The following is a 12,971-nucleotide window of genomic DNA, read 5'->3' on the forward strand; positions in this document are numbered from 1 at the left end:
GTGACTCTTAGCCACGATGTAGGTTAAAGCCTCTATCTCAGGGATTCCTTCTCCTTCCCCAGGGTCTTTTTTCCTCTCTCCCCCCGACCCTGCTCTGCCTCACAGCCTTAGAGAGGGCAGCAGGGCTTGTGGAGCTGAGAGATGATGCTCAAACGGGAACAGACAGTTGTCTAGCCTGGGAGCAGTCACTTCTGACCTGAGGCCAAGGCTTGGCCTGGCCCCTGTGGCTGACAAGGCACTACTGCCATGGCTGGGAGTTGCTGGTGAAGGGAAATGTCCCTTCTCCAGCTAGGTCATCCCAAAATTGGTGGACTCTGAAGATATGGTAGTCCCAATGCAGGTAGCAGCTGTGGTGTTCCCAGATTGTGTCTGGCTTCCACCACACCCGGCACAGTCTCCCCACTGCCTCCCACCTCCCACCCCAACTGCGAGGCAGCCTTAGATCTCTGTGTTTCCTGCCAATACTAACTGCCTCAGCAATCCATTAGGAATTTTCAACCAAAGTTACAAAACCACACTCGTGCTGGCTTTAACCACGAAACAGACTTACTGGTTCTTACAATAAAAAGTCTAGAGACAGGGCAGGCTTCAAATGGGTCACAGTCCAGTGAGTCAGTAACACCCCCAAGGGCCTGGTTTCTTTCCGAGCTTCATCTCTGCCTTCCACTGAGTCGACACCATCCTGAGCCCTCTTTCCTGAGGAGGCAAGATGGCACCACCAGCTTCTGGGGCACAGGCTTCCTCTCACACGCACGGCAGAGAACGGGAGTGCACACGCTCTCAGAAGAGCAAGACAACTTCCCTGCGAGACTCCACCAACCGCTTCTCCTGACTTACTTGCCCAAATAGGGTCCTGAGTCTATCCCTGAGCCCACCACAGTGACACTGTCTCTCTCCAGTCAGATCGCCAGAACGGGGTGTGTTCAGCAGCACTGGAGAGAGGTGAGCAAAGGCGAAAATCAGAGCAGCATTAGCAGGAAGCGGGGACAGCTGCTGGGAGGCCCCCCGCACACCTGTGTCCACATGCCCTCACCTGTTCTTGATGTATTCTCAGGGCTTGGCTAAGAAAACCTGGGGCCTGAGGTGCATGGGAACTTGTTCCTGGGCCTTCTTACATTCCACAAGCTGGGGTGGCCAAAGGTAGCCAGGATGGCAGTGTCACCATACCCTTCTTTCTCCACAGCCAACCACCCAGTTTCCTCATGCCCAGTCCTCTCATTTGCCGGAAAGACACATCCCAGGCCCTCTGGGAGGGGTTTGCTATAGACTGAATTGCGTCCCCCCCAGTTCATTTGTTGAAGCCCTAACCTCCGATGTGATGATATTTGGAGGTGGGGCCTTTGGGAGGCGATCAGGGTTAGATGAAGTCTAACCATAATTCCTAATCCCATGATGGGATTAGCATCCTTGTAAGAAGAGACATGGAGGCTTGCTGCTTCCCTCTCTGCTGTGTGAGCACACCGTTCCAGGCCACGTCAGGAAGAAGGGCCTCAGCAGGAAGTGAATCAGCCGGCATCTTGATCTTGGACGTCCCAGCTTCCGATTCATAAGAAAACACATTTCTGTTGTTTAAGCCACCTAGTCTGAGGTATTTTGTTATGGCAGCCCGAGTTGGTTAAGACAAGGAAAATAAACAGCCAATGCCTCTCAGAGCCCTTTCTCTCTGCTCTCTGGCCTCTTTATGTAGTCAAGAGGATAGGAGGGGTGCAAGTACAGCTGTTCAGGGGCTGCTGGATACCTCTACCTAGCATAGGGCACAGGAGCCAGTGCTGCAATATGCTCAGTCAGAACTTAGGTATCTTGGCTCAAGACCTGGTCCCTATTTAAATAACAATACTTCCGAGATGAGCCATGCAGTGAGCCATGATAGCCACTGACACTACAGTATGCATCTGCTCAGCAGCTCCTTCCCTGGAAGTTTCAATGTGAGGAAACATGACTAGGTCCGAGGCAAGAAAGAGTGTGGCAAGGCAAGACTCAGAGAAAGGGAGACAAGCTGGAACTACACAACAAGCAAAGCAGGCTTGCTCTGGCTACGCGGAACCACAGAACTGGAAAGCTCCTGTGGTGGTCTTCCCTACCAGAGGAGAAACTGATTGAAGTGCACTCGGAAACTGCACCTCATTTATTTACTTATTTAGAACAGGTAACATACATTATACACACATGAAAAAAGCAACCACCACAAAAGACAGCCTATGGTGAAGAGTTTCTCTCTCAACCTCTATTGGCAATTCTTGTAAACCTTCGCAGAGACTGTTTTTGCATATTTCCACATCTATGTATGTTTTTTCTTTTTAAACAAATAGCAGCATACTACTTGCCCTACTCTACACCTTGCTGTTAACATTATACCTTAGAGATGGTTCAGTATCACACACACCTCAATATACCTCTTCTTCATGACTGTACAATATTCCATTCTATGGAGGTACCATAATTATTCAACCATGAAACACAGGTGTTTTTCCAGCCCTTAACTCTTCATTACTTAAAAAAAAAAATCTGTATTGGCGCCTATTGTGTGCCAGTCACTGTTCTAGGGAAGATAGAGAAGAAAATGAGACATTCAGTGTCACTGCCGTGGAGGAGTTTACAATCCATATGTGGAAATGAACATCCTTGCACATACTTCTTCATTTACATGTGTGAATGTGTTGTTAGTATAAACTCTCAAGGTGGAATTGCTGGGTCAAAGCCATGTGCATTTCTAATTTCAATAGATATTGCAAATAGTCCACCAAACAGGTCATGTCAATTTCCCCTCTCACAGTCTGTACTATCTTTTCATATGATTAAAAGTCATTATAGCTTTATATACCACTAGGTTTCTTAAACACAAAGTAAGTTCTCTAAAATGCTCATGATAAACTGAGCAATGACTAAGGAACTAGGGAACATGATATATCAGGACACCCTTGTGGGGACACATCTGCTTCTGTGCAGAGGATACAGCAGACCTGCTGGCTGATACTTTCCTCCCCTCCCATGTGGCACAGTCTCCCAGCGGCCCCAGGCTGGGGGTGGGATATGATGACAGGTCTTTTGGAGAACGTGGTGAACAGTTAGCAACATCACTCCCGACACAGTACGTGGCAAGGAAGAACAATCTGTGAACACACAAAATCTGTCTATGAATTGAGAAAAAACAGGGATACCCATGACAGACCAAGGCCTGATTTCCCTCGTATTGAAAGAGCTTCTACAAATCAACCAGTAATCCAACAACCCCACAGGTAAGTGGGCAAAGAACATGGACAGTTCTTGCAAAGGAAATACTCTGTGTTCCAGAAAATCCCTGTTTATAAAATAAATACTATAATTAAATGTCTACATGTGTTCCTGATCAGCATCAATTTGCCCCCATTGTAACTGTTGTCACTATTTAAAATACCTAACCTCGGAAGAGAACCCAGAGCTCACACAGCAGCACTTGGTCTCCTTGTCTTTTCTGTCTTCCCTCTTGCTTATGACTTTCCATGATTCTCACTATCTCATAGGCAGGAACTGCACACATGCTGCACAGGCTGCCTGTTGGACACTATCAGCCATTCCTACCCTTCCCCTCCTCGCCTCAGTGACAGAGGTGGCTACTTCCTTCCTACTAGGCATTATCCCTGCAGGGACCCCACTGGGGCTCTGCAGAGATTCCTGGATCCCTTTCTCTGAGTCTGCCCCTTCCATCTGGCATACTTTTGCTTCTGACCTGAGGCTCCTGCAGCTCTTCTGGGAGGGCTGTTCTTGTACTACTGCCCTTTTATGCCCACCTACAGAAAGACTGAAGTACCTGAGTTATCAACAAGGATGGCTCTTAGCCAGTGGCTGACAGGCATAGAAGAATGGAAGCCCAGATACCCTGCCTGGGGCAGGGACATCTCAGAGGCATCGTTTACAGTTGAGAGCTCCCCTTCAGGTCAGGCTGAACCTACCTGTCATATAAGTCATATAACTATCTGACATCCTTGCATGGCTATCCTTCTTCTAGCTCCTTACTGAATTCTTCTAGGAGCATTTCTTCTGCGAACAATCTTTGTTTCCAGGCCTGCTTCTAGGATACCCAATGTAAGACACAATCTTCTTCCTTAGTAACAAAACCCTGAGTTTTATTTTGGCATAGGGCCACCGTGAATAAAAACTACATTTCCCAGCTTCCTTTGCAACCAAGTTCTTGCCAATAAGATACAGGGCACAAGTGCCCTGTGAGACTTCTAGGAAATCCATAAAGGGAGCCCTGCTGATGGCTAGTGACCATTTTGGACCCTGAGGGCAAGGAGTACACCCTTAGGATGTGGGAGCAGAGATCTGGAAAAGGTCTGGACCTCTAACAACCTCATGGATCTGCCAATACCAACCACAGATTGTCTACTACCCCACTTTTACCCTACAACTTCCTTTATGTGAGAGATAAGTTCCTCTCCTGTTTAAGCCAATGTCATTCGGGTGTTTGTTCCATACAGTTAAATTTAATCCTAGTTTACAGACCAGACCATTGACTCTGAAAAATGACAGATACTGTTTGCCAGCCTCCCTTGCAGCTAGGCTTTGCCAGTATAACCCAGATCTGGCAGATTTGGTATAAAGGAAGGTCTCAGGGGAAGAAAGGTGTAGGCAGGAGGTTCTGGAAAAGATATTTCTTACTGATGCAAAAAACAAACAGGTGCATAATGTCCAGCTCTCTTTCCACTCTTTCCACTCTGGCAATCTATTCCCTGCTACCTGCTTTTGGCTGCAGCATGTGAAGATGTGCTGTCTGGAGCTGTGGCAGCCATTCTATAACCATGAAACTACAAGTCCATGGACAAAAAGCCAGCCAGCTGAGGATGGCTGTGCAGAAGGATGGAGAGAGCCTGGGTCTTTCAGAAACTCACTGAGATCTCCCACTCCAGACCAATAAATAGTCCACATTGTTTATCGGGTTTTCCATTACATACAGTTAAAAGCAACCTAACATACTCATGGGGGACAAAGCACTGAAGTAAAATGAGGAAAATTTAATCTTTATAAAACCTGGAGGTGATCATTCTCAAGTCTGCTACTATAACCTCTTGGAGGGTGCTATAGTTTGGGTGTTTTTGTACCCTCCAAAATTCATGATGAAACTCAATTCCCAATGCAAGAGTGTTGGGAGGTGGGGCCTAGAGTGAGGTGTTTAGGTCATAAGAGTGGGTTCTCTCCCGCTCTTCCAGCATGTGAGGATACAGTGTTCCTCCCCTTCAGAGGATGAAGCATGCAAAGCCCCACTTTGGAAGGGGAGACAGAGCTGAGCCCTCACCAGACCCCAAATCTGGTGGTGCCTGGATCTTGGACTTCCAACCTCCAGAAATGTGAGAAATAGATATCTGTTTCTTATAAATTACCCAGTCTCAGGTATTCTATTATCATAGCACAAAACAAACTATGGGGAGATGACTGGGTTCTGGGAGGTGATTACCTGTGCTAGGCTGCCTCTGAGGGCAAGAAACAGCAACTCCAGCTTCAAAGAAGTGAAATAATAAGAAATAGGCTCCAGGATCAGCTGATTCCTGTGTCCAACAATGCCATCAGGAACCCAGGGCCCTCCCCTCTCTCTGCTCTGCCACTCTTGAAATGGGCTTCATTCTCAGGCAGCCAGCAAGACGGGGGCATGCTTCTGGGCAGCACAGCCAGACCTAACTGGAGCCTATCAAGGGCCTGCACTCTCCCTCTTGGCTTCTCCCTCCAGATGGACTTTCTTGCTTTTCTTCAAACATGCCAGGTAGACTCCTGCCCCAGCCTCTGCATTTGTGTTCCCTCTGCCTACAGTGCTTTTGCATACATGTCCACCTGGCTCCCTCACCTCCTTCACGTCCTCACTCAAGTATCACCTCCCCAGAGAGGCCTGCCCTGACCACACCTTTTATGATTAACCACCTCCCAACTCCCCACTTCTTTTTCTGGCTTAATTTTTCTCCCTGGCATGTAACTGCGTCCAACATAGGGCACATTCCCTCGGCCTCATTGACTGTCTGGGCCCCACTTGCCTAGAAGGTGTGCTCCAGGAAGGAAGAGATGTTTAAGATTGTTCACCCTCATTTCCCCAGGGTCTGGCAGAGTAGGTGTTTTACAATTATCTGCAGAAGGAAGGAAAGACAGACAAGGGACAGACAACAGCCAGAGGAAGAAGTGCAGTGAGACAGGATCTTGCCAGAGATGGCACCACGTCCATCAAGTCACAGGCTTTGCTCACCATGCAGAACTGGCACATGCCCACTCTCAACCACCCACTGGCAAGAAGGGATTTCCTTGAGTCCCACAACAGCACTGGGGTCCAGGTTTGGAGCAGGGGTAGACCGCTGAACAAAATGCAGGTTGGAGAAATGGATGTTGGGAGTGCCTAGCAGTACCAGTTCTCCTCTCTGAGCCCTAGTTCTCCAGGGCTTTTTCTCTTGTCTGTGGTTTAAAAACAATGGCTATCTCAGCCCTTCACTGCCAACTGTCTAAAAAGAGTTGCCGCCGGGCATGGTGGCTCACGCCTGTAATCCCAGCACTTTGGGAGGCCCAGGCGTGGGGATCACGAGGTCAGGAGTTTGAGACCAGCCTGACCAACATGGTGAAACCCCGTTTTTACTAAATATACAAAAATTAGCCGGGCATGGTGGCGGGCGCCCGTAATCCCAGCTACTCGGTAGGCTGAGGTAGGAGAATTGCTTGAACCTGGGAGGCGGAGGTTGCAGTGAGCCAAGATCGCGCCACTGCACTCCAGCCTGGGCGACAGAGCAAGACTCGGTCTCAAAAAAAAAAAAAAAAAAAAAAGAGTTTCCAACACTTGCTGCCTCCATTCCCGGAAGCCCCATGCATGCCTCACCCCGCTGGAATCCGACCTCCACCCCCGGCCTTTAAATCTGTCTCGCACCGGGATTATCAATGTATCAATGACCTACTTGCTTCTGAGACCAATGGGACTCTCAGGCCTTATCTTACCCTGCCTTGCTGCCCACTCCTCCCTCCTCAACGCCTCTCCTCCTGGGCAGGACCTGCAGGTGCTCAGGCCCGTCCCCAGCCACTGGCTCCGTAGTCCCGGGCTCCCTGCTGGTGTCCACCTTCAGCCTCCTCTCCAGCCCCAGCCCTCTGGCGACTTCTCCCACTTCCACAGCGGCTATGCCATGAGGAGCCCCATCAATGCCCGCTGCGACCTGCCCCTTTCTGCGCTGGTCCCCTTTCACCTGCTGGGAAATCACAGCCCTAAGGCTTGGAAAACCCAAGCAGTTTCCCTTAAAACCCCAGGGTTGCGAAACCGCAGGGGAAACGCCGAATCCCTGAGCTGGGCTAGGGGCGCGGCGCGAGGTAGCATGGGCGGGCCGCGATCTCTCGAGGGAGGCGTCCCCACTGTCCCTGCAACCCCGTCCCTCTCCCCTCGTGGCCTGGGCCAGAAACACCCGGCCCCGCGCCGCGGAGGCGACGCCGCATCCTGGCACCAAGCCGCGGCAGTGCGGAGGGGCAGAGAGAGCCCAAGGGCTGCAGGAAGCGTGGAAAGGGAGTGGCCCCACGGGGACCCGAGCTCGCTCCAGATATTCGCCCCGGGGGCGGAGGGGAGGGGCCCACCACGGCCTTATTTCCGCGAGCGCCGGCAACGCCCGCTCCGAGCCCGGGTCTGTCGGGTGCCGCGCCAACTTTCCCGCGTCCATGCAGCCCCGCCGGCAACCGCCGCCCGCTCCCCGGTCTGGGCCCGGGAACCCGCGCCCCACCGCCCCGCTGCTCGCGCTGCTACTGTTGCTAGCCCCGGTGGTGGCGCCCGCGGGGTCCAGGGGCGCCGAGGACCCTGCACAGCCTCAAGATGCGGGAGTCCCGCGCAGGCTCTTGCAGCAGGCGGCGCGCGCGGCGCTTCACTTCTTCAACTTCCGGGCCGGCTCGCCCAGCGCGCTGCGAGTGCTGGCCGAGGTGCAGGAGGGCCGCGCGTGGGTGAGTGCGGAGCGACGCGCCGGGGCACGCGCCTGACTGTCCGCGCACGGCGCTGGACGGTGACACCTGGGTGCGCGCGCCTGCCCGCCCAGCGGCTGATGTGCCGGGGAAGGTGCGGTGCGCACGACGCCAGGGGAGATCCCAGCTGGGCGGCGCCCCGGAAGTGTCCCAGGGCGTGGAAGGGGCCCTTCGGTGCACAGCGTCCGCAGAAATCTGGCTCGCTCCTTCCAGCATTTATGAGGCCATAGGTTTTTCATAGGGCAGCGCTCTTGATTGCTTCTATACCTGGGAGAGTGATGCTTTGGGAAATTGAGGAACAGGCTGAAAGGGCAAAATTTAATTTTGTCTGGAGGTACCCAGAGTTGGTTGCTATGGGGGCGCTTATTGTGCACGCGCCCTGCTAGTGACTGCAGCCAAAGTTTTGGGCGGGATTTCCAAAATCTAAGCCAGTAGCCATACCATACCGCGGACGGCTGTCTCTTGTTAATAATTGCAGGCCACCACGCTAGGGCTTCAGGGTAATGTGGTTGGAATTTACACGTAGGCCTGGGCAAAAACCTGCTAATGCTAGCGTCTGCTTTGATCTAATAGAAGTGAGTTAATCAGGGGTCAGTGTTCTATATGAACCGAATGAATGAGAACTTTGCAACCCTTTGGTTGGTTGCTGATTTCAAGGCATTGACTGTAGGTATTGTCTTCTGTGTGTGCAGCTACTTTGCGTTCTTCATCATATAGATTACAAAAGTTACAGAACTACGTTAAGTCTGTCCCAAAAGCAAAGTTGCTCCTTCTACAACCCCCAGATATTCCACAAGGCCTGCAGACACACGGCCTCAAAGAATCTGGAACTGAGTATCGCGTGTACTTAATAAATAGGTGGAGTTTTAAAGCATAGCAGCAGGATTTTCATTTAACAGTGCCAAACACCATTGGAAAGTTCTTCAAGAAGCTCAGCCTCGGTTCTTCAAAACTTATTCCTGCACCCAGCACGCCTATATTTATTGAATGATTAAATCAAATTGTTCCTAGAAAAAGGCAACCTGGCCAGGCGCGGTGGCTCACGCCTGTAATCCCAGCACTTTGGGAGGCCGAGGTGGGTGGATCACCTGAGGTCGGGAGTTCGAGACTAGCCTGACCAACATGGAGAAACCCTGTCTCTACTAAAAATACAAAATTAGCTGGGTGTGGTGGTGCATGCCTGTAATCCCAGCTACTTGGGAGGCTGAGGCAGGGGAATCGCTTCAACCTAGGAGGTGGAGGTTGCGGTGAGCCGAGATTGTGCCATTGCACTCCAGCCTGGGTAACAAGAACAAAACTCCCTCTCAAAATAAAAATAAATAAAATAAAATAATAAAGAAAAAGGCAATCTGGCGGGGCATGGTAGCTCATGCCTGTACTCCCAGCACTTTGGGAGGCCAAGGTGGGCAAATCGCTTGAACTCAGGAGTTGTAGACCAGTCTGGGTAACATGGCAAAACACTGTCTCTGCCAAAAATAAAAAAATAAAAAAATTTTTTAAAAATTAGCCGATGTGGTGGCGTGGGCCTGTGGTCCCAGCTACTCAGGAGACTGGGATGGGAGGATCGCTTGAGCCCAGGACCCCAGGACCTGGAGGTTGCAGTGAGCAGAGAATGCACCACTGCCCTCCAGCCTAGGCAACAGAGTGAGACCCTATGGGGAAAAAAAGAGAGAGAGAGAGAAAGAAAGAAAAAGAGAGAGGAAGGAAGGAGGGAGGGAAGGAAGGAAGGAAGGAAGGGAGGGAGGGAGGGAGGGGCAACTTATTCTTGTCACTTTTTTTATTTTATTTTTATTTTTATTTTTTTTGAGACAGAGTCTCGCTCTGTTGCCCCGAGCTGGAGCGCAGTGGCACGATCTCGGCTCACTGCAACCTCTAACTATCAGGTTCAACCGATTCTTCTGCCTCAGCCTCCTGAGTAGCTGGGACTACAGGCACTTGCCACCATGCCCGGCTAATTTTTCTATTTTTACTAGAGACGGGGTTTCACCATGTTGGTCAGGCTGTTCTCGAACTCCTGACCTCATGATCTGCCCGCCTGGGCCTCCCAAAGTGCTGGGATTACAGGCATGAGCCACCGCACCTGGCCATCTTGTCATCTGTCTTAACAATCCTTGCTGAGATACAAAAAAGTTCAGTTTTCCTTGTCCAACAGAGCAGTGAGATAATGGAGCTTGAGAACTTTCTATCAAGGTAGGAGAGTAGCCAATGCCCAGTGCCTAAAAAAGGGGCCTCTGAGGATTTGCTCCCTGGTTACCAGGGGCAGGATTCCCTACAGAAAACCAAGCTCACTCCGATTTCTAATGTACACCAGTTTTCAATTCCAGATATTTCTTTTTCCCCTTCCAAACCCATTTTAAAAAGGAATAATAGGCCGAGCGCGGTGGCTCACGCCTGTAATCTCAGGCTTTGGGAGGCCGAGGTGAGCAGATTACAAGGTCAGGAGTTCAGAAACAGCCTGGCCAAGATGGTGAAACCCCTTCTCTACTAAAAATACAAAAAAAAAAAAAAAAAAAAAAAAATTAGCCGGGCATGGTGGCAGGCGCCTGTAATCCCAGCTACTCGGGAGGTTGAGATAGAGAATGCTTGAACCCCGGAGGCAGAGGTTGCAGTGAGCCAAGATGGCGCCACTGCAGTCCAGCCTGGGCGACAGAGCGAGACTCCATCTCAAAAAAATAAATAAATAAATAAAAATAACTTGCATTATCATGCTCTTAGTCACCCCTTGAAAATAAAATAAGATACTTGACATCCTTCATAAAATAATCAAACTAGCTCTCAAAACCTGAGTGAATAAAGTAAAAATTCTCAGCCCCTGCATTGCTCCAATAGGACGCAAGGGCTGGGAATTTTATATAAGTTATATAAATCTTAAAGAGGTCTTAAACATCATTTAGTCCAGTGGCTTTGGGGAAGGTTATTTAAGTCTTTTCTGCCTGTTTCCCTGTTTGGAATGGAAATGATTCATGTTCTGCCAACGATGTCAGGTGGTCTGAAGAGTCATATAAGATGATATGAGTGCCAATTAGAAAGTATAAAAACGTGAGTTCAGGGGTAGTCTGTTCATCCGTTAGCTATGTATTGAATGCTTACTCTGTGCCAGGAACTGGGCTAGTTAGTGAGGCCTGATTCACATTTAACATAGGGTCATTAGGAAGGCCTCTTTAAGATTCCTTCAGTTTTGAAGCACTCCGCTGCCTGAGTGAAGAGTGCAGACACACCTACATGGAGCTTTCAGTGTAGTCATAAGAAATTCCTGCCTCCATTATAAGAGTAGTCATAGCATTGGGGAGAAATAAAACATGGGCCAGGTGCGGTGGCTCACGCCTGTAATTCAGCACTTTGGGAGACTAAGGCAAGCAGATCACTTGAGGTCAGGAGTTTGAGACCAGCCTGGCCAACATGGTGAAACCCCATCTCTACTAAAAATACAAAAATTAGCCATGCATGGTGGTGCGTGTCTATAATCCCAGCTACACAGGAGGCTGAGGCATGAGAATCGCTTGAACCTGGGAGGCAGAGGTTGCAGTGAGCAAAGATCATGCCACTGCACTCCAGCCTGGGTGACAGAGCGAGAATCTGTCTCAAAAAAAAAAAAAGAAAAAAAGTGAACCACGATTGATCTCCAAACTCAGGTTTGCACTCTACCCAACCAGAGCATTGTTGGACTGAGTGTTCAGCTGCTGCACAATGTCTATCATCCATCCAGAACTGACCCTGAGGGGCGAGCAGGTAGCCAGGTAGGGGAGAGAAGTGTAGCTCATGGGTATCCCTCCCCATTCTAGGGGTCACTGCATTCCTTTGTAAGATGAGAAGCTGAGATGAAGTCAGGGTTTTTCAAACTAAGAGCTCACTAGGGTTATAAAGTCAATTTAGTGTGGGATCCGTTTTTTGTGTTTTTTTTTTAAACGAAATGGTATAGACTACAAACGATTAGAATGCATTGCAAAAGCGAGGGTAAGTAGTGTCTCCAAATGTGTTTCAGATATATATGTATGACCTAGGTCATAATGAAAAACGCAGTTCTTGCTGTGGGTTGCAGCTTTAAAAAGTTTTGAAAGCCTTTAGACTAAATGATGTTTAAGACCTCTTCTCGCTCTGAAATTCTTTGATTCCGTGAGCTGTTGGCACGTCATCTTTCATTTTAAAAACACTGTTGCCCTCTGGTGGTGAAATGCAGCAATAGCTACGGTAGTAAATTCAAGGAAGAACTAAGTGCTAGCTGAAGTCGGGTGGAGTGGAGTGGAGTAAGTGTTTTGTTTTGTTGCTAATTGTAGGCGAAATCACAGACCACGATTTGTGTTCCCTCACTGACCTCACCTGATGCCTCTCTTACCTGGCCTTACACTACCTTTCCATAACCAGAGGCTTTTACTTTTCTAATATTACATGGCATAGGCTCAGGACCCACAGTTGGAGTGGTGGGAGATTTTGGATCGTGCTGAGCGATCTTATGCTTCCCAGGGATGCCTGGATCATCCCCACAATGTTTGCCCTGCTCCTGACTATTCGAGGCTGTCCCTTACTTGGAGACAAGTCTCCTCTTGCCACTCAGCAAGTTCTGGGACCACTGGCTCTGCATGCAGCATTTGGTGAGAGGTCGGCCTTTTACTAACATTTTGAGAGACTAGCTGAAATCTTCAAGTGCACACACTCCATAAGAAAGTCAACCCATTCTGGAATCCGCTGCTGTTTAGGAGTTGGCCACTTAAACAAAACACCCTCTGACCAGGTCAAGACCAGTTGTTGGAAACATACTTTAAACAGTTGATCGAAGCGTATGGGGAGAGGGGAGTTATGCCCATATCTTAATTGCTTTGATTTAAAATAAAATCTGAAAGTGTACATTTATCATCTATCTTTTGATATAGGGCCAAGGCCATTTAATTGGAGCTCCTTGCAGTCTGCATTAGTCATTTCTTCCATTGTTATAAAGGAATATCTGAGGTTGGGTAATTTATAAAGAAAAGAGCTTTGATTGGCTTATGGTTTTGCAGGCTCCACAGGAAGTGTGGTGCTGGCATCTGCTTCTGGTGAGG

At 49.4% G+C, this 12,971-nt stretch overlaps 1 protein-coding gene across 1 annotated transcript in view; it reads left to right on the plus strand.

The window, feature by feature from the left end:
- Positions 1-7,368: 7,368 nt before the first annotated feature.
- Positions 7,369-12,971, plus strand: part of RARRES1 (retinoic acid receptor responder 1) — a 36,683-nt gene continuing 31,080 nt past the window's right edge. The window contains exon 1 of the mRNA XM_025375893.1: positions 7,369-7,917. Coding sequence (XP_025231678.1) covers positions 7,642-7,917 — 276 coding nt within the window. The 5' untranslated portion in view covers positions 7,369-7,641. The remainder of the gene's footprint in view (positions 7,918-12,971) is intronic.

The sequence above is a fragment of the Theropithecus gelada genome, chromosome 2 (genome assembly GCF_003255815.1).
Source record: "Theropithecus gelada isolate Dixy chromosome 2, Tgel_1.0, whole genome shotgun sequence".
Lineage (NCBI taxonomy): Eukaryota > Metazoa > Chordata > Mammalia > Primates > Cercopithecidae > Theropithecus > Theropithecus gelada.